General features: G+C 38.7%; 6 protein-coding genes across 8 annotated transcripts in view; 3 read left to right on the forward strand and 3 right to left on the reverse strand.

Annotated features, from left to right (window-relative positions):
- LOC108606703 (interference hedgehog) overlaps positions 1-3,533 on the forward strand; it is a 28,821-nt gene extending 25,288 nt beyond the window's left edge. Inside the window, exons 6-10 of one of the 2 annotated variants that reach the window (XM_017997078.1) lie at positions 515-1,171; positions 1,235-1,423; positions 1,488-1,663; positions 2,354-2,548; positions 2,670-3,533. In XM_017997078.1, coding sequence (XP_017852567.1) covers positions 515-1,171; positions 1,235-1,423; positions 1,488-1,663; positions 2,354-2,548; positions 2,670-3,293 — 1,841 coding nt within the window. In that variant the 3' untranslated portion in view covers positions 3,294-3,533. The remainder of the gene's footprint in view (positions 1-514; positions 1,172-1,234; positions 1,424-1,487; positions 1,664-2,353; positions 2,549-2,669) is intronic. The other variant, XM_017997079.1, reaches the window with a different exon arrangement.
- Positions 3,534-4,629: 1,096 nt separating this feature from the next.
- LOC108606066 (iron-sulfur cluster assembly 1 homolog, mitochondrial) lies at positions 4,630-5,572 on the forward strand. Its single transcript, XM_017995911.1, has 5 exons — positions 4,630-4,817; positions 4,920-4,973; positions 5,034-5,109; positions 5,168-5,242; positions 5,303-5,572. The coding sequence occupies exons 1-5, from the start codon at positions 4,734-4,736 to the stop codon at positions 5,404-5,406; spliced, it is 393 nt and encodes a 130-aa protein (XP_017851400.1). The 5' UTR covers positions 4,630-4,733; the 3' UTR covers positions 5,407-5,572.
- Positions 5,573-5,966: 394 nt separating this feature from the next.
- On the reverse strand, positions 5,967-7,478 carry LOC108605894 (actin-related protein 6). Its single transcript, XM_017995710.1, has one exon. It carries the CDS (start codon positions 7,385-7,387, stop codon positions 6,182-6,184), a length of 1,206 nt encoding a protein of 401 aa, XP_017851199.1. The 5' UTR covers positions 7,388-7,478; the 3' UTR covers positions 5,967-6,181.
- Positions 7,479-8,155: 677 nt separating this feature from the next.
- LOC108605523 (N-acylneuraminate-9-phosphatase) lies at positions 8,156-10,821 on the forward strand. The gene is made up of 3 exons (XM_017995274.1): positions 8,156-8,553; positions 9,289-9,774; positions 9,840-10,821. Exons 1-3 carry the CDS (start codon positions 8,404-8,406, stop codon positions 10,191-10,193), a joined length of 990 nt encoding a protein of 329 aa, XP_017850763.1. The 5' UTR covers positions 8,156-8,403; the 3' UTR covers positions 10,194-10,821.
- Positions 10,822-11,296: 475 nt separating this feature from the next.
- LOC108605511 (MAP kinase-activated protein kinase 2) lies at positions 11,297-14,843 on the reverse strand. 2 transcript variants are annotated; one of them, XM_017995261.2, is made up of 5 exons: positions 14,744-14,843; positions 13,297-13,601; positions 12,948-13,219; positions 12,471-12,886; positions 11,297-12,414 (listed from the first exon to the last, which is right to left on the reverse strand). In XM_017995261.2, the coding sequence occupies exons 2-5, from the start codon at positions 13,581-13,583 to the stop codon at positions 12,325-12,327; spliced, it is 1,065 nt and encodes a 354-aa protein (XP_017850750.1). In that variant the 5' UTR covers positions 13,584-13,601; positions 14,744-14,843; the 3' UTR covers positions 11,297-12,324. The 2 variants fall into 2 exon arrangements, with proteins under 2 accessions (XP_017850750.1, XP_017850751.1); XM_017995262.1 differs by lacking the exon at positions 14,744-14,843 and adding an exon at positions 14,185-14,199.
- A 529-nt stretch (positions 14,844-15,372) lies between these two features.
- Positions 15,373-16,726, reverse strand: LOC108605703 (ubiquitin-conjugating enzyme E2 G2). Its single transcript, XM_017995495.1, has 4 exons — positions 16,404-16,726; positions 16,261-16,342; positions 15,941-16,200; positions 15,373-15,772 (listed from the first exon to the last, which is right to left on the reverse strand). The coding sequence occupies exons 1-4, from the start codon at positions 16,444-16,446 to the stop codon at positions 15,654-15,656; spliced, it is 504 nt and encodes a 167-aa protein (XP_017850984.1). The 5' UTR covers positions 16,447-16,726; the 3' UTR covers positions 15,373-15,653.
- Positions 16,727-20,906: the final 4,180 nt, after the last annotated feature.

The raw sequence follows: 20,906 nt of genomic DNA on the forward strand, positions 1-20,906 counted from the left end.
TTATTTACAAACAGCTATAAATTCTATTTATTTGCAATTAGGCGCGTTTCGTTAGCTTTATTTTTATTTTTCATAACACAAGCCGCGGCAGCAGCCAAGTTTTTTTTCTTTTCGCTCAAAACGCGTATATAGTTCTGACGATACCTATTTACCGATACTACTCGTTGCGTTAACAGCGCAACAGTGTTCCTATTTATCGCTAGCAAGCAGTAGCTAAATGCACTCGACTGTATGAAGAAAACAAGCGAGTTTTGTATCTTAGCTACATTCTCAAAATAGCTAGAGTCGAGAATCGCGTTAAATAGCTAGAATTGCCAACACTAGCTGTTAATGCAATTTGCCCATGTTTCCAACACTAGCAGCTAACAGCACACCTTTAGAATTGCCAACACTTGCTGTTAACGCAATTTGCGCACCTATGTTCATTTGTGCTATCGATAAACAGCAGCGTTCTTGTGTTTATATCAAATTGGACTTTATTTAATTTAAAACAATGAATGTTTTGTGTTTTCAGCGCAAATGGTGCCGCCTTCGAGGCCCAATGTTACGCGTCTTGCCGATGATGCTGTCATGCTGCGCTGGAATGTGCCTAAGAATGATGGCTTGGCCATACAATTCTTTAAAGTGCAGTACCGCATGCTGGGCGACAGCTATCGAAAAATACCCCGTGAAAATTGGCAAACGACAAATGAAAATATACCTTATGGCCGGCAACGCGAGCATCATCATGAGCCAAGCGTCAAGAATTTCACATCCTCCGTAACAGGACTGCGACCGGATAGAAATTATAGATTTCGCATAATCGCAGTGTATTCCAACAACGATAACAAGGAGGGCAATACCTCAACCAAGTTCTTTTTGCAACGCAGTGGTGGCAAGTCAAATCTACCTGTGCCCAAGCTGCTAGAAGTGGAAACCTACTCGGAGTCAGCGGTGCTGCTGCATTGGACGCTGCTGCCCGAATCCAGCCATAACATAGATGGTTACTATGCCTACTATCGGCCTGCGGCAACAGCAGCAGAATATCTTAAGGCGACGGTAGATGGTGCACAGGCGCGTAGATTTAAAATTGATTTGCTGGAACCGGGCACAGCGTACGAATTCAAGCTGCAGAGCTTCAATGCGCATGCCGCTTCCGATTTTAGCGAGATAAAACAGGGCCATACCAAGAGTAAGAGTGTTACCTGGGCAATCAAACGAATAGCAGTTAATAACGTTTGTCATTTGTTTACAGAGTTCAACAGTCATGGCTCTGCGTCTAGCGCGCCCACCACAACAACTGTATCAAAGGATGCGCTCAATCCTCAAGAGAATTCTATATATCCCGTTATAGCTGGAGCTGCTGGTGGCGGCATTTTGCTACTCATTGCCACCGTGGTTGCCTGCCTTTGTTTGCGTCGACGCAGCAGCGCACAACCTGACAGTAAGTACTCTCAATTACTTTGCTTTATTTCTAATCTTATCGTTTTATTTGAACTCTGCCACAGCTGAAAACAAACCGCAATTGGATCATATACAAGCGGACTTTGTTACCTCTGCCGTCTTGGGCGTGGGAACAACGCATCATAATCACAAATCCGGCGATGTTCGTAGATTAAATGGTGTTATTCCACGCATGAACATAACACCAAATCCTTTGGCACAAGACTCTAGCGCTGATAAGGTAAGTTTACTTTACATTATAAAATTTCCAAAAGGCTTTTCCACAACAAAAACAAATGACAAAAAAAACTGAAAACTTTTCGCTGGTTGGTTGGTCAAAATTTAAAAAATGAAAATACGTTTCTGGGCCTACTCCTGGTCTCCACTGCTGCTCCTGTTGCTCCTGCGCCTGTTGGCTCTAAACTTTTGCTTTCTCTCTTATATTTTGTGCTTTATATAGAATTTGTATGCTCTTCAAAAGTTTTATATAGAGCAACATTGTAAATTAAAAACAAAATTCAATTTTAAACTACAAAACTGTATATTGTAAATAGTTTATGTTTTAATACGGTACTTTTATATATTTATTGTAAGCTAGTTCTATTTGTACAAAGTTTCAGTTGCTTAACTATTATCTAGCTCGTTTTAGCAACAGCTCCAAAGCAAAACCCCCAAGGGCTAAGCAAGAAATTTAAAAAAAACGTCGAACTTTAGCTGTTGGTGTTGCTGTCAATTTTACTTTTCCCTTGTCTCTGTGTCTGTCTCTGTCTCTCACCCACTGTCTCTTTCTTGTCTATGCTGCTATTCTGATGGGCATTTGTTCTGTATGTTATACTTGCCTCTGTTTTGGACGCACGCTTGCAACTCCTTGCTTCTAGTCCACTCCCCGTGTGTATGTCTCTAGTTGAGCCCAAACCTCAAACTGTTGCAGAATCGCAATGTCATGGAGCTGCGCTTTCTGCCGCCCAATGGCGAACCACTGGAATCACTAAGAGCCGCTGAGGATGCAGCTGTAGAGAGAGCAGCTGAAACGGAAACCGAGAACGAGGCAGATGAGAATGCAGCCAACAAGGCGTCATCTTCCTGTGAGACCTTGGAGGCCTGTGAGCAGCAGCAGCCAACGAACGTAAATAACAAAAGCAAACCAAAACCAACTGAAAGCGAATTAAAGTCAAAGCCAAAACAAAAATTTCAATTTACTTTACGTTTATTATAATGTTTGTGAATAATTTTTGTTTATTTTGCAGCACAATGTGGTAGCTGCTGCTGCCGCGGCGTTGCATCAGCCAGGACTGCATCATGCTCAACCCTATCATGCGCCAGCGACGCCGACGATGCTGCCCAAGCGACACCCCAATGCAACACCACCGCCACCGCCCGTGCCACCGCATGCCGCCTACTATCAGCAGCCGTCGCCGCTGCTGGAGCAACAGCGCCGCACCTTGGAGCGCAGTGTGCGCAGCCTGCAACAGCAGCAGCAACAACAGCAGCCGTTGGGCTTTGCCTTGGAGGATGCACTGCCGTCGCTGCGACGTCAACGACGCGCCTCCAGCAGCCAGCATAACAACAACAACAACAATAATAATAATAACAATCATAACAACAACAACAACCACAGCAGCAGCAATAATAATTTATCGCAACAACTGCTGCTGCAACATGTGCAGCAATTGCAGCATGCACAACATCCACATCCGCATCATCACCCACATCATCTGCTGTCCTCCAGTGGTGTTGGCATACCCATTGTGCCAGGAAGTCCGCGCGTGCAACGCTCGCCCATGCCGGCTCGTGCTTTGATCAAAAGGACACGCCTCGGCAGTCACACGGACAACATATCCTCCGGCAGTCTCAACAGTATTGAGGTGTAAACACAGCAACAACTCTATTAATTTAATCCTTTTTTTTTCTAATTTATTTATATTTGTATTTAGCCTTATTTATTAAATTTAAGCTTAAGCCGCACTTCCTTACTTACATTATATCCTTTTAAGTTGTAAGTTTTAACTATTAACTGTAATTATTGCCTGTAACATGCACAGAACATGTCGTAGCACGCATCAATTTGTTTAAGTTAGTTTTAATTTTACATTTAAGCTCCTTCAACCGACTGGCAAAAATAAAATTATTAATATATTTAACTGCGTGACTTCATTCGTTATTCTTTCATTCCCAACAGGACATGCATTTTCAAGCTTCTGGGCATCGAATCTATCGAACTGCTTACCAGGATATCCAGGATTGCACAAAAAATTTAGAGCAAGTTCGTTGCTTAAGTCTTTTTTGTTTACAATTTGTATGGAAAATGTCTATGCAAAATTGTCGTTTTTTAGCTCTTGCTACTTCGTTATCCTTCGAATCCAAAAAGGACTTGCATTTTCGTGATCCTGGGCATCGAATCTATCGAACTGCATACCAGGATATCCAGGATTGCACAACAAATTTTTTAGGCTTAAGTCTTTTTTGTTTACATTTTGTATGGAAAATGTCCATGCAAATCGGTCGTTTTTAAGCTCCTGCTCCCTCGAGGATGTCCTTTGGTGTCCAAGTAGTGCTCCTTGTAAGCTTTCAGAATATACCAACCAAAGGACGAAAGTCCTTACAGGAGCAGAGTAAAACAGCTTTTTCCGTATACAGAAAATTCGCCATATCTCCCGAATCCTTGCAAGGATCAGGACGAAATTAGTGCCAAACAATTCCTTTTCAAAAGGACTATTAGCTGGGTGAAGGACATCCGGATTGTCCTTGTAGTTCCGGAGAAAATACGGATTTTGTGTTTTTGGAAACTTCCCTCGCGCCTTGAGGCAAAAATTTTCTAAGTTGATGGATATTATGATGACCACATATTTTTTTAATGCCAATCGATAGAGTCTCGTCCTGTGAGAGTCGCAAGCTAACAGTTTTGGAAATGCGACCTAATCCTGCCGAGATATAGGCCATTTTCTCTAGAGGATTGCGAGTGCCTGGCCGCCCTTTGTCATATGCAACATTTTTTTGCAAAACTCTTGCAATACAAAAATGCTTGCATACTTTCAAGATGAAATATTAGCGGAGACAACAACCAGACCCTAACATTTTGTATGAAAATGTTCAATGCAATCGGCTAATAACATGCTCGATTACTAAACAACACTACTGCTCGATTGTTCGCTCGATTAATAAAACGCACTATTGTTCGATTTATTTGTCAGCACTTGTTTCTGAGTTTTCGTTTGTTTCACAACACTTTTCGAAAAACACCGATATTGTTGAAATTGTTAGCAAAAACAAATTATATAAAACACTGATTAAAGCAAAACATCAGCAAAGAAATGGCAACACGTGTGGTGGCAACGGCAACGGTGCGTGCGGTAAAGGGACGTAAACTAATACCAACACGTGCGGCGTTAACGCTGGTAAGTGATGAAATCAGCTCGTGCTCTTAAGATTATCGCAGAGATAGAGAGCGGGGCAGGTGATGAAGTAACAGCAAGTAAGAGTTGTTTACATTTTTACAGACGCCCGCTGCAGTGCATAGGATTAAGACGCTGCTGCAGGATAAGCCAGAAGTGGTGAGAGCTTAAACAAATAATATTAGGTATGGTTTAGTAAGCAAACTCTTCCTTCTAAAGATTGGACTCAAAGTAGGAGTTCGTCAGCGTGGCTGCAATGGACTCTCTTATACGCTGGACTATGCTAACCAAAAAGGTAACTAATATTTCATAATTAATAATAATCAGTTTTTAATACATTCGTTAACTTATAGATAAACTGGATGAGGAGGTGCTGCAGGATGGCGTCAAGGTGTTTATAGACAAAAAGGCGCAGCTCTCATTGCTGGGTAAAATCTTAAACAAATATTATATAACTATAGATACTAATTTACATAATTTTTTGGCAGGCACCGAAATGGATTTTGTTGAATCAAAGCTCTCCGCAGAGTTTGTCTTTAACAATCCCAACATCAAGGGTACTTGTGGGTGTGGCGAATCCTTTAGCATGTAGAGCAGGACCTCTCACTTACTCTTATACATAAATCAAACGCACCCGCCTCGCAAGAATGAAATAAATACTAAATTATCCAAGTTTATGTAGAGATTAATTTGTTGTTAATCTATAAAAACATTCAAATTATGCGTTCTAAGGTGCTATGTACTAAAAAAAAAACCAATACTAGTTTAATTAAGTTTCTGTTCTTTAGTTACATTTTAGTTAGTTTAGTTAAATTACAATTTATGCATAAAACATACATGTTTGCATGTACTTTTTGGTTTTAATAAAGCCTCCCCAAAGATTGTTTATAAATTAATCCATTTAATTTTTAAATATGGAATGCGAGGCGCTTTGAGCAAAATAAATATAACTAAAGTGAGAAACCACTATAATCAACTCTTTTGACCGTTTAGATAAAATAACTAAGTGATTTTTGCTTTAATTTCTATGTTTAAATAATTAATATAAATGCGTACTTATTTTATAAGCTTTACTTTTCACTTGTTGAACAAAATAAAATTTAAAATATATTTTTTTTCTGAATACTTAAAATCTTTGAATGTTTCTGCTATTTTTTAATGTAAATTTTGCAGACAGACTTATTTTACGATATAAGGGTATCTATTCAGATAAGGATCCTTTTAGTAAGGACTATCAATTAGTCAAAGGGCATAAAAATGCACAATTTGACTATTTTGTCTCAGTAGGACATTCCTAATGCTGATTTATTCGTTGAACATACGTTCTTGCACTCCTGGACCATCAGTCCATCCAGGAGTTCTTAACATCAACGCATTTGCTGCTGCTGCTGTAGTAGTCCTTGTAGACCAAACTCCTCATAATCATCACGCGTATAAACGAGATCATCAAAGTTGGCACTGGTGGCCAGCTCACGTCCACCAAACCAGGCATAGCGCACAGGATCCTCGGGACAAATGAGTGCCACCTCTAGATCATGTGGCACTAGAGCACGCAGATCTCGTTTGAGTCTGGGTAAGAAACCTTTAAACTGCGAGCTGCCGCCCACAATCAGAATGTTGAGTAAAAGATCACGATGGGCCTGCCAGGGGCATGCCTTTAGGGAATCCGCAATGGCCTCTGGTATGCCCACTTGCTTGATGCCAATGTCGGAGGGATTGAAGAGCAGTTCGGGCACAGTGAATCGCTCATTGCACAACGGCACCAATTGCTGTTGATCCTCATCCTCACGTGGTTTGCCCGGGACGCGTATATAGCCGCGTTTTACTGTAGTAAAGTCCGGCAGAACATACTCAATGGCGACCTGTTTGCGACGCTCCTCGCTCTGATGCACACGCATTGCATCCTTAAAATCCTCGGCAACAAAGCAAACATCCTCTTTGATCTGGTTAACCACATGACTCTCATCCATGACGTTTAAGTGTCGATAGGATATGAGTTCCTTCAGCTGATTGGTCAACGCCTTGCCGCCCACATCGATGCGACGAACGCCCTCTTGGATGCGTCTGCCTAGGACAAAGGGTACTACATGGGTAAAGCTATAGCCCACATCAACTACAATGCAGTTCAGAGCTTCCACAGAGGGGCATCCTTCGCTGTCTGTCACATAATTAAAAGCCGCCAGATCAGCCGCAGTTGTCTTGTACATGCCCGCCACGCGATACTCCTCGAAGAGCATCTCTAGCATGGCTTCCTGAACGCTCTGAAAGTTCATTTGTGGCTCCGTGATGAGAATTGTGCGTCCTTCCAGCGAGCAGCCTATGCCTTCCTTGCTGAATATATAATCCCATACGGTCTTTTGGGTGTCCCAGTTGAGAAGGTAGCCACGCTGGAATGCCAGAATATAGAAGAGCGCGGAGGTGTCGCGGCATTCTTTGATTTGATTACCCACAAAAGCACGCCGTCGCTCGCTTTTTGCCTTCATTATGCAGTTGGGCACCACCTGAGGCTCATCATGTGTGGCCAGACCCACCTTGGCGGTGTAGGCACCATTATCAAGCACTACTACGGACATCCTGTGCCCTTTTATAAACGAAGATTTGTTTTGTTTGCAACCGGCTAGAAAAGATTTGCTGAATGCGCAAACTGTGCTGAAGTTTTGGCTGCTTTTACGCTATTTTTAGCATTTTTCACATTTGAGATGACAGTTTCGAAAAATGCATTAGCTGGTAGCTGATATCTTAGATAGACATACTGTATATTTTCATAATAACAATTTTCTTTCAATAATATGTAATTAATATATATATTTCTTCATATTTTATCTTAAGAATATAGCTACTTTTGCTGGATGACAGTGTGTTTATGGCCACTCCAAGTGCTGCCAAATACGTAATTGCACTTGTTTTTTAATTTAAACGTTATTGAAACTTACATGCTTCACACATATTGCATATTATGTTTATAGAACAATTTTGTTTATTTAAAATAGCCTAGACAGGCAATAAATTATGTTGAATATTACGCAAACTTTGGCTGCGCGCACACCAAAAAGAGAGCCAAAGAGCATAAGCCATGTGTGCGCTCTCAGAGAGCAATTAACAGTGCTGCTGTTTAAGCAATGTACAACAAAATCTTTAATTTTATATAATAAATTTAATAAGTTTATGTATTGGAAGCTAATTTTGAAGCTAAATACTTATTGCCAAACTAAGATGGACCCATATTATAGTATACATTTGAAGAAATAGCTGCTGTAATAACTTCCACAATTTTGAACTGACCGTATACTTGCGCGCCGTACCGTAAAAGCCATGCGTGCGTGCACTTTCTTTTAGTCATTGCTACGCTCTTACTTTGGTTACACTTACCTGTTCCCTTATTTAACTTTAGCAAATTTTGTTATTAACATTTAGTTGCTGTCGAACTAACGGTACGCGTGCAACTAATAACGCAAACACAAACACCAAAAAAAAAAAAAAGAAAATAAAAACAAATCAAAACACGCTCTTATGATATTTGCGCCAACACTTCTGCTCCCCGTCGACCCCCCTTGAGAGAGATAGATCATAAGGCGCGTGGCAATAACTCATGGCCGCTAGCAAACTTTCAACAGCAAGTGTAACTGTAACGAGAACAAACCCCTTCGATGGAATTTGTGCTAAAATCTCTGCGTTATACTTTGACTTGGATAATACGCTAATACCAACGCGTACCGGTGACTCTAAAGCAATTCGCAAGGTAATTACTAATATAAATGCTGATTTATAAATAAAACACAAGTGAATTTAACGGACAACTCCGCAGGTGAAAGTGCGCGCGCTGTGTCATACTCAAACACGCACACACACACACACACACATGCATGCGCATATTTTTAAAAATTTTCCACTGCAAGCGTGCTCTTACGTGCTCACTGTGTGTAAGTGTGTGTGTGCATGCATGTTTAAGTGTTAGTGCATGGCACGCGCGCGCTTCCGTATCTTTGTCTCTACGTGTGTGTGTGTGAATTTGATGCTAGTTTGATCAATTCATATATTACTTATACTTAGGCCTAAAGGTCAAAGTCATCAAAGCAATTACCGCTCTTGTCTGCTCTAAAAACAATTTGGCAAGCAACTTTTGCATTTTATCTACAAATAGCAACGTAAAAATATCATGACATTAAATCGAATGCGCATAACGAAATATTGCAATCTACTGATAAGGAAATGGCGTTTTTTTCAATTTCAAAATATTCGTGATTCAACGATTTTCAGCTGTAGATTATTGTGGGAATTCTGCTAATTACTGTGAAAAACCACAATAAGTGAACTGTATAGTTTAAAATTAAATTTAATAATAAAGTAAAGCTGCATGCTACAATAATTGGCAGCTAATTATGTAAATATGCATGAGTTAAAAAATGTTTAAATTAAGTGATGTAAAATATTTGAAATTCTTTTCACTTACATAATTTTGATTTGCCGCCTGCAGCTCGCCGACGTGTTGGAAACGCAGTACAACTTTACCAAAGATGACGCCAATTTGGCCACACAGAACTTTTTAAAATCGTTTCGGCGCTGTCCGGACAACTCGCAAACATCGCTGGACTCGTGGCGCACGCATCTGTGGCGCGAATCGTTGCAGCAGAGGCACAAGCATCTGGCCGAGCACATCTATCCGCAGTGGCTAAAGCTGCGCTATCGCTACCTGGCCGTGCCACCGGACTATGTGCAGCTGTTGCAACGCATGCGACGCGCCGGCTATGCGCTGGCGCTCATCACCAATGGTCCCTCGAATGCGCAGTGGGAGAAGGTGGAGAAGCTGCATGTGCGCGATTACTTTGACTGCGTGCTGGTCTCATCCGATTTGCCCTGGGAGAAGCCGCATCCGCAGATATTCTATGCCGCCTGCAATATACTGCACGTGAAACCGCAAGAGTGCGTCATGATAGGCGATAAACTCGAAACGGATATCAAGGTAAGCGCTCAAGGCTTTCCACAATATGCAAGTTAACTCAGCTGATTTGCATATCTGTTTTCCAGGGTGGTCATTTGGCACAGCTGGGTCTGACCTTTTGGACGCCGCTAAGCAGCAGCAGCAGCGCAGCACAGAGTCTGGACGATGTGGAGTACAAGCCGCATGTGAAGCTGGGCAATCTACTTGAGCTCTACAAATACTTTCCCAGACTCCAAGCGGTGGCTGCAACATCGGCAACTGCAAACGCAGCGGCAGCAGTGACAAGCAGTCAACGTCGTTGCAGTCAGATTAATGCCAACAGTGGCAGTGGCAGCAACAGTGAGCAGCGCCATCAATGGCAATATAGACGTGGCGGCTCATTGCCTGCCATGGATTGTTCCAATAGCGAAACAGAAAACAGTTGCGATAGCTTTCTATAAGCCACAAATGTAAAATGTACCTTCAGTTTACAAAACCACACACACAATACCCACCCACCCAACCACACACACTCACACACACACACACACACACACACACAAGCAACAAACAAACACACACACACAAAAAAAGCTTTTTACGTCAATTAAACGTATGCAGGAATTTAAAGTTCAACTACCAGCAGATGTTAGCCTTGGTGAATCTCAAGATCTGCCATTAAATTATCGAATAAAAGTAATATATAGTTCTTAAGCTTAAACACACACACACACACACACACACACACAAAAGTTAATCAATCAAAGAGCTATATAACTGATAAATTACTGTATGTATACACGATATATACAAAAGAAACTAAACAGTTCAAGTATTTTTCTAAGCGCACTATACTGACATATTTTTGTAAAAAGAGAAACAAACAAAAACAAAAATGTAATGTTATGTAAGATGAAGCAGCCGAGTCGTTACTGAAATGAATGAATTCATATTTTAAAGTGTATCCAAAGAAACCCTCAAATAACGGACAATGAACTTTTTGTAAAACGAACCTAAAGTGAATGGCATTCATTTCAAGCTAAAACCGAATGCAGCATGCAGCTGTGTGTGTGATTATATGTGCTAAATATATATATATTTTATATATATTTAAATCTAGTAAGCAACTGCAAAAACAAAAACACAAAACAGCAACAGAAACAAAACTAAAACACACACAAAAAAGAAATTGTTAACTATTATGGTAGGAACATTGTTGTAATTGTTAGAAGCTTGTTTTGTTAAACAAATCGCTTGTACCTAGTGTATGTATGTATGTATGTGTATAGCTGTGTGCATGACTGTGTATGCGTGTGTGCGTGCGTGCAAGAGGTGTCAACAATGGGTTAAGATGCAGAAGAACTGACTCACCATTAAGCAAACTGTTATTTGCAATACTAAATGCACATATTTTATGCACCAAAACACTCAATCAAACCCCCCCCCCCTACCTAATCCGCTCCTGTTCCAACTTCCGCAAGTCTCCAAAGAGAATATATTAAGCACTGTTATATATTATGTATACATACATACAATGCCAATAAATGAAGATCAAATTTGCATATATATCTAAAAAAAAACACTTGTAGTTTTCTTTTTATTCAGCAACTAGCACTTTCTACACATATAGCTCTGTCCTTTTCTAATGTGTGTTTTATCTAACAGACGGCAACGTGCTCAGCAATTAAAAAAATCATTTTTATATTTTGTATTGCACATACATGCAAATACTTTATTCCATACATATTATTATTATTATCATTATGCTTTATATGCAGTACAATCTCGTTAAATCGGAAAATTTGAAACTCTTTAGAATTATTTATTGATTATTATTTCATTTGCAAGCAAGTATAGTATAGCTTTCGGATTTTTAGGCTTGCAACTTGGTTGCTAAGAGCTATTGAGCTTGTACTGTATATATACGATATATACTACTATATGTAGTTATATATTATATAGAGTTTTGGCAAACAAAAACAATGCCAAGCGTTAGCACTTAACTTTTTTTTGTATAGCTTGTTATACAATTATTAGCTTTGTTTTATTCATACACATAGTTCAAATAGTTCAATAATTGTATATATACCATATATTATAGTAGTAGTAGTAGTAAGTAGTATAGTCAAAATTCACATTAGATCGTAAAGACACAACAAAATTAAAATTACCAAATACATGGAAATTACACAAAAAAAAAAAATATTATTCTGGCTAGAATCATTGTCTTGGCTTTAAACAATTGTTTTTTAAAATTTATGACAAATAAGATAAGAGCACAAACCCTAAAACCTGATTTACTGGAAAATTGTAATACATATTCACACACATATACATATAAACTAGAACAAAGGACGAGCAAAACAATTTAAATAAAATGTTTAACAAAAGGTCAAAAGGCTGATAATTGTTACCTTCTAGCATATATACTATATATAGTATATATATATATATGTGTATAGTATAAGTTGGTGTCGGTGCTCTCTGGCATTATACAACTCTTAAGTGTTAAAAGACCCAAACGTCTGTCTTTGCGGTAGTCAACGATATAGCTTATAGAGGGGGGGTGGGAGGATCAACATAACTTTGCCCTCATTTCTGCACCCCATAGATTTCCTCAATCTTTTTCCTGCGCTTGGTCAGCAGTGGATTATTGGATTTATCCAGCGCTTTGATTTGCATCTAAAAAAGGAGTTTTAGTTTTACTTTTTCTTTCACACTCCCTTTGTGCCACTCACCTGATCATAGTCCACGCGCATGGTGGCCAATGAGCGTGTCATTTCCTCCTGCACCTCTGGCCAGGTCTCCTCGCCCTCCTTGAGCATGCGTCCCGTACAGAGCGGCGTCTGTGGCACTGCACTAAACTGCGCTATCCATTTATTACGCATCACTTCCTCTATGCGCAAACGCTTGCTGGGATCAACATTAAGCATGCCCTTGATTAGATCCTTCGCCGCTTGACTGACATGCGTCCATTCGGGATCCGGAAAATCATATTGACCCGTGCGTATGCGCTTCTTCATGCCCGGCGATATGGCCAGACCATTGTTGCTATAAAAAGGCGGAAAGCCACACATAATGATGTACATGACCACGCCGAGTGACCAAATGTCACAGCTTTTGTCATATTTCTGTGGTCCAAGCACTTCGGGAGCTGCAAATCAAGAGATTTGTGTAAGCAAATAATTATATACAATGAAATTAGTTACACTAACCAACATAGTAGGGCGTATAGCAGGGCGTTTGTAGCGTATCATTGGTAAATGTCTCCTTGGCAAAACCAAAATCCGTTAGCTTCAGTATTGCATTGGGCTCCTTCGATGTATATAGCAAATTCTCTGGCTTAAGATCACGATGCGCTATATCCCGACTGTGCAGATAGTGTATGGCAACGCATATCTCATGCATTATCTGTGCTGCCTCGCGTTCCGTGAATGCCGTATCCGCTTTGTCCTGTATGCGTTGGAATAATTCACCGCCCTCCATGCTGCAAGCGAAATGTAGAAACATTAGTAAGGCAGTCCTTGCTGCTGACGGCTCTGGCTATAGCCTATCTATACACACCACTCCATTACAACCAGCAGACACTTGCGTCCACTATAGGTATTCTCATAGACATCTATGATGTTTACAATATGTTTGCAGCCGCTGACACGCCAATGCAAATCGACTTCACGTCGCGCCTTCTCATTATCCAGCAGCACCTTGAGTGCGTAATTCTGTTTGCTGCGTCTATGGGTGCACTGCACCACTTTGCCATTGATGCCGAGACCCAAGACTGTGTCCGATATTTCATAGTCATCGACCAAAGGTGTTGTCTTGGGTTGTCGTTGATTTTGTAGCGAGAGCATGTTTGCCGGAGTGTTTAGCTAAAAGTTAAATGCATTTTCAATTTTATTATTTAACGAGTCATTAATTGGTTATTCATTAGTTATAATCAATTAACGTTGCAGTTATACCCAAAGCAAATTATGAACTACTGAATTTAATAACCTGTAAAATTAATGAATGTTCTAAAGACTGCTCAAATTGAACTTAAATTCTCAAGTCTAATTATTAGTTTATTATTTATACAATGACGTCACAGCAGCAGCACGCAGCACGTAAACAAATTAAAGCAGAACAACAAAAAATTACTCCACTGAGTTCATGTGGTTCAGTTGGAGTACCACAGGAAATTGCGACAGTTGTGCAAAAATAAACTGAAATTTATTTACATAAATTGTATGTAGGCGCTGTATGCTAATTTGTTTTTGTTTTATTTATGAAATTTTATGCAGGCACAGCTTTAATTTTAAATGTATACGTATGTGTGTTTGTATGTGTGCGTGCGTGTGTATATACAAGTCAGCTGCCTTAGACATGCGACTTGTGTAGTTAGGCTACACATGTATATACAACAATTATTTACACAATTAATAAAAAAAAAAAAAAAAACAAAACAAATATTACACAATGTATTTCAGCTACAATATGAAGGGGAATATTGGGGGGCTTGGCAAGTGCATTGGCAAGTTGGCAACGCTGCAAGCTTGGACATTGAACTGCGTTGGCAGTTCCACACACACTTGCACACATACACACAAACAAAACATGCCAGCAGTTTGTGTGTGTGCAACTCTCATTCTTAAGCTTTCATCTGTTTCTGTTGTTGTTTATTTAAACATCTGCTGTCTAAGTAAGCAGCGCAGTCGCTGCACTTCAAGTCCACCAACTCACATAACGGCATATTCTAACCAACGCACACACGTATGCCATGTCGCGCTCTCTCTTTCACACACACACACACACGCACATACATGCACCTAGCAGTCGGCAGGCTGAACATGCGTCATGTTTTTTTTCTCATTAAATGTCTGTTTGCTATTTATTTAGTACCCACTTTACACTTTGCGCTTATTTTTATCAGCCCATACTATTGTGCACTCTCACTCTCACTATCTCTTTCTTTTGCAAACGCACAAAAACATTTTTACAGGTTAACAGTGCGTTTGCATAATTAACAACATACCTTTAAGTATTTGTTTTCCGGCGACAACAACAAAAAGAAAACAATTTGTTTAAATGAGTTTCTTTACACGCAGCACGCTGCGTGTTAAAAGCAAAGCAAAAACAATTACTGCACACCTTTTACGCACACAGTGTGACCCTGACAGCAGAATTATCGCACCACTATCGATATTTGTAAGCTATCGATGCTTTTGGAGCTTTAGTACGGCCGTTTGTCCGTGCAAATGCTGCTACTCTCACAAAATAACAATTTTTGTATTAATTTATTTATAACTCATAAACTTACATGAAACTTTATATTACAATGCTGCATACAAATTATGTTTTCATATTTGCAGCTGTGGTGCCCGCTCGTTAAATGTTTGACCCATACTTTTTACCGCGCCACATTTCAAATTTATTAAAACGCAATTATTTTCAACTTAAAATAAATATATCTTTTAGTTAGAACATTTGTCTTTTCATTTTGCAGCAACACGACCCACATACCTTTTACAACAATTTTAACTACTGTTTTGTATGTATTCTTAACCACTATGCAGTACATTATTTCTTGATTCTCTTTTTGTGCATTTGACGAAAGTTAGAACTTTACGTATTGCACATAAAATTAAAACTATTAGGCGGCTGTTTGACAGACTTGACAAAAACTTGAAATATTAATCAAACTTACTGAAATCAAAAAACACATAAATAACAGTTATATTGGTTTAAAGGATGCCGAAAAGATGGGTTGCCAATAACAATTGCAGTTTTGCATTTGCATTAAACTAAAATTTTGAATACACACACACACACACACACAGACACCAAATTTGAGTTCTCGTTGCTGTAGCTCCTGTTCTAGCTGTTTTTGTAGGCGAGTGTATGGTGGGGGTGGGGTTGGGAGAGAGCGTACGTGTCAGTCAACTTTATGTGGTCAAACCAAGCGTTTTGCGCACCAAACGCTGTGCAATGCTATTAAACTCTTCTCTCCGCTCTCGCCACATGATTGCCGCATCCACATTAGCACCACTCTCGTCATTTGGTTCTAAAAGCAACAGAGTACATGGTTAGACCTTGAGCTATGTTATGCTGCATTTAATCACTATATGTACATAAATGAATAACTAGTTGATGGTATTGCTAAGAAATTCCTCAATTTTCCTTGAATCATTTCACCTGTGAGTGGTGTGGTGTATATATCATTTGTACTCACCCGCTAGCATGCTCACCACGCTTAGCAATATTTTCTCCACACTTTGCACTGGACTCCAACGTTCCGCAGAGAGTTCATAGCCCATGGGATCATCACCAGGTGCATGTAATATTGATATGCAAACGCGTCCATCGGCAAAAATGTTTGGATGAAACATATCACAAGTGAATTTCATTTTTGGTGGACTCAGCGGATAGTCCGGTGGAAAGATAAGGCGCGCTGGAAATACTCCGCCTTCAAAGCAGGTACCTTCAGGTCCGCTGTGAAAATACAATATTTGGTTTTATAATGATGGTCAGCGCACTTCAAAAACAACATACGCTATAAGTGCTTCCCACTCAAAAAAGTTATCCTCACTAATGGGTCCCGCTGCAATGCCCTCTGGAGGATCCATTGTTAACTCTGCAAAATGAAGAGATCAATTGCAATTTAGTCGTAATCTTGTGAAATTTCCTTTACTTACGTTTGTACTCTGCCATCAGGCGTCGCAGCGCCGAGCCAGCCATTGTTGTCCACTTTCTGTTTTTCCGTTTTCTTTAGGTGACGCGCACAATTGCAGCCTCGAGGTCAAGTTAAAGTTTATTTTTATTTATGCAGCTATCGTTCTCTCTCGCTGGTTGTCTTTCGTATACACGCATATATGTATGTATAAAAATATATGAAATTATATTTATATGCGATGTAGTTCTAAAGGAAATATGCTTAAAAAAACAGATTTGTGGAGTGTATATGTATGTACTATGTATGTGTTTATTTCAACCGTATGTCAATGTCGGACAGTTTGGAAAAAAAAAATGAAACTACGTTTATCTCTAGAGTTGCCAGACAGCTGATGCCGTTCACAAATTAGCAAGCGATATGCATATTAGGGATGGGGACGGTGGTCATGCGACCTTCTATAATATATAACTATGCTAATTATACATTATGCATATGAATAAAATTGTGGGTATTTGCTTTAAATAAGTGTACAATAAACATGTTTATGACACTGTTGCTATTATTAATTAGTCTGGCAGCGTTAATAATGTTTATGATGGTATTTATTTTGCCACAATATGGTATTTATTTTATGTTGTTGTGCTAGTATTTTCAAGCAGCTTGGCAGCATTACTTAGTTATTTTGTAGCAGTTGGCAGCGCTCTGATTGTCTATTGGCGGCTAAGCATTTTAAATTTCAAAATGCAAGTTTTATATTTTATGCATATGTGTGTATGTGGCTCGAAGAAAACTTAAGAGGCAACACCCCCCAAGACTTGTCAGCTAGGTTTATAACCTAGTTATTCTCATATCCTATTATAGTATTATTTTATTTTTAGTATTATTATATTATTATTGTATAATTTTGTAAAATATAACAGCTGAATACACATCTGAATAAATTGGAGTTTTATAAAAAAAAAAAAAATGTGTGTGTTACGAAAATTGCAATTCCATCTGATGAAATGCTGGTAAACTAATCCATATTTCTTTGTTTAAAGATAGAAACCACTGTGCGCTGGCAATTTGCTGACCAGTGATTGACAAAAACAATCTCCTATCGAAAAACTTTAAGACTTTTAAGCTTAAGATAATGAGCAAAGCTACAAACCCAAAAACTGTTTGTCAGCTTAATATTGACAAGTGCCAATATATGTATGAGAAATATAACCAAGTCGGCCTTGAAGCCTTAAGGGGGAACAATTACAGTTAATGACATTTACTTGTAAATTGTGTAGTTTGGCATTTACATGCAATTTGTGTGTAAATTGAGAGCAATATGTTAAACTCACTAAAATTTGAAACTTAATAGATAGCTTAAAGCATAAATGAATAAATTATGCGCTTGGCTACCATTTTAATTGAAATTATAAATATAAATATGAGTGGCTATGATAATTTTTTTATTGTGACTGTCCAGACTTTTTATATATACTGAATTTCTTTTAATTATTGTATCAAAGCTGTATTCATAGCTTTAAATTTTATAATTTCATTAGCTTACCCATTTTAATTTTCAAATCAAAATAAATATTTGAGGCCTTTGAAGTTAACTTACGCTGTCTGAGCAAAAGAGAGGAAAGAGAGAAAAGTGGTAAGCAATGCTCGTAAATTGTTTTTTTTTACCTGCATTTTTTTCTATATCAAAGTTGCCCAAATATGTGACTGAATATTTTTTGTATGTAGTAAGTATGTATGTTTATTCTTTTTACTAATTTTTTTTTATGTTAGTCACAACTTTTGCTGACAAATGCGTCATGTCTAGGCCGCAGATTTATTTAGTTGCAATCATTTTTAATCCACTTGAGTGCCCATTTGTCAAAAGGCAACAGCATTGGTCAGCGAAAGAACAAAGAGGGAACAGAATGTGATATTTATTAAGCAATCAAAACAAAATAAAATTAGCTGACTTGGTAGTATGACAAATAACATACAATATAATTAAATAATTCAAGAAATATGCATAAGCCAATGTCATAATGTTTTATCTCAATGTCTAAATCGTATTTAAATAGCGCTTAACATTCTTAAAAGGGCCTAAAAGAATTCACAAAATAAAAATATGTTTACATAAAAACTTCAGCTAAGCTTTAAGAGTAAAGTCTTTAGGCTAACAACTTAACCCCTTAGTGCCCCATGCACGCAAAACTGACCTTAGCACCGCCTCGCCGCCGTCTGAGCCCATGAAAAATTGAGAAACCCTTAGCCCAAACTTAAGCCTCAGCCAAATGTAAATGAAAAATGAAAATGATTTATTGAAGGTGAAAATATTTATTGTTTTTTACATAAATTCCCGCTTTTTGTATAAACAAAAGGCATCTTTTGAATTCTTGTTGTTACTCTTTGCAGCCGAAAAAAAAAAGCAAAATAATTATTAACAAAAACAAGGAAGCGCAGCTGCTTAGAAATATGCGTCCTCCTCCCTGGTAAAAAAAATGCTCAAGCTAAAGCTTTGAAGGTTACCACCCCCTACCCCGCTGTTCTTGTCAAAGTATTTATTTATGCTGCGTTTTGGGTCAATTCCTCTGGTTTCATTTAATTAAAAGGAAAAGCGCGACGCATAATAAAAAAAAAATATATATATATATATATATTCACATGCATGTCTGCGCCCTTTTCAGAGAGGGAGCGAGTGAGAGAGCGAGAGCGACCACTGCCTCAGTGGGTTTGTTCGTTGTATTTACTTAGGATCAGGTGGATGAGCATAGCGCTTACAAAACGCCAAATTCAAACTCACTCACCCACTTTTTGGGAAAGGAGAACCCAAGGCAAGCCAACGGTAAACAATGCCAAAAGAAGCCGCCAACACAGCCGCAGCCGAAGCCAAATTTCAATTTCGCGGTTACTGCATATTTTGCCCCCGCCTCGATTTTTAAACATATGCGAATACCCTGTAAATTAGCTGATATTGGTTAGGTTAGCTTGCTAATTGCTAGACTAAAGTTTTGCTTAGCTTTAGGCTCTGGATTTTGCTTAATAGTTTTTACTACCTTTTTTGCTAATACTACTGCTCTTGCTACTACCTTTCTTTGCTTTTACTACTACTTCTATGGCAATTAATATTTTTACTACTAACTGTTGCTGCTCTGCGGTCTTTACTTTTTATTTACAGAGTATCTACTGCTTGTTCAAAAAAAAAAGAAGCATAAACTTATAACTTGACTTGCTTGGCTTTAACATTTAGTCGTGGGCAGAGGGGTTGGGTTGGATTTCAGCTTGGTAGCAGGGGTTGGACTGCAGCAATGGAATTTAAACGAAATATTTTTATTTGAAAGCAAATGCAAACTTTAAATGCCCAACAAAAAAAAAAAAAACGAAAGCAACTCTGCCGCTTAAGCGATAATTGGCCACTAGGAAATGTCGCTGTCGATGGGCGCTGATGATGTCTCTACAGCATAACAAAAATCTCAATACGACAAAATTCCGCATGTAAATTGCCAATGTCCGGAGATGGCTTACAGAGCCTAAGCTAAGAGGTTTGGTACAATCTTAAGGAGGGGTTGACATGAAAGATAAGCGAGTCGGAAACGCTTCTAGGCCGCAAATTGATATGCAGCAGCTGTTGCGTGTTTTGCTGTAGCCGGAGCCAGAGCCGGGGTTGGCATTGCTTCATAATAGTAATAATAATAAAAATATACGTATTTATATATATACAAACCTACATACATATATATGCAAGCGCACTGGCGACGGATTAGCTCGCTTGATTGGACACGATGTGATTAACTTGTCGTCAGTGACGCGACTTTCGATGATTGCAAAAACTGATGCGGGCACGTTCACCAACTAAGAATTAGAGAGGGAGAGGGTGAGGGCGAGGGTGCGAGGGTGAGTGCAAAAAGCTGTGACTAAAATTAACCCATTACGCTTACCACTTAAACAGCCTGACGACAAAATGCACGCAGTTTTAATTAGATCCGTCAACTTAACCTAAAGCGAGAGAAGCAGCAAATACGCAGTTAATACAATTAGACTGTTCCATTAAACAGTAACAATTGTGATTTTTTTTTCGGTTGGTTAGGGCTTTACTTTATTTATTTAAATATAAGTTCAGCGTCTTTTGAAATACGTTTTTATAGTTTATATATTTATGACATGTCGTAAATTAAACGCTAATTAATCTGTATTAGCAGACATGTATACAGCTATATATAAACTCAAAATATTTATAAAAAACATCATTAAACAAACTCTAGCTGGGACTTGCTATTTGAATTTAAATTTAGAGTGAGATAGCAATATCGCTAAACTCAAAGCTCGCAACTTATCGCTAAGTGAATCTAGTAGTTCGCATTGAATAATTAAATACCAAATGTGGTATCGATAGCTTTGATCCTCGCCATGTTTGTTTTCCTGCGCAAACAGGTGTCGGTGTTTGCTCTGTGTATTATTATTGTTTTTTTGCTTGTGCAAGTGCAGTGTATATTTCAAAAGTGTTAATTTATATCTGTTATTGGTTATTGCATAAATATTATCAATTAAATTG

Source organism: Drosophila busckii, chromosome X (genome assembly GCF_011750605.1).
Source record: "Drosophila busckii strain San Diego stock center, stock number 13000-0081.31 chromosome X, ASM1175060v1, whole genome shotgun sequence".
NCBI classification, from domain to species: domain Eukaryota; kingdom Metazoa; phylum Arthropoda; class Insecta; order Diptera; family Drosophilidae; genus Drosophila; species Drosophila busckii.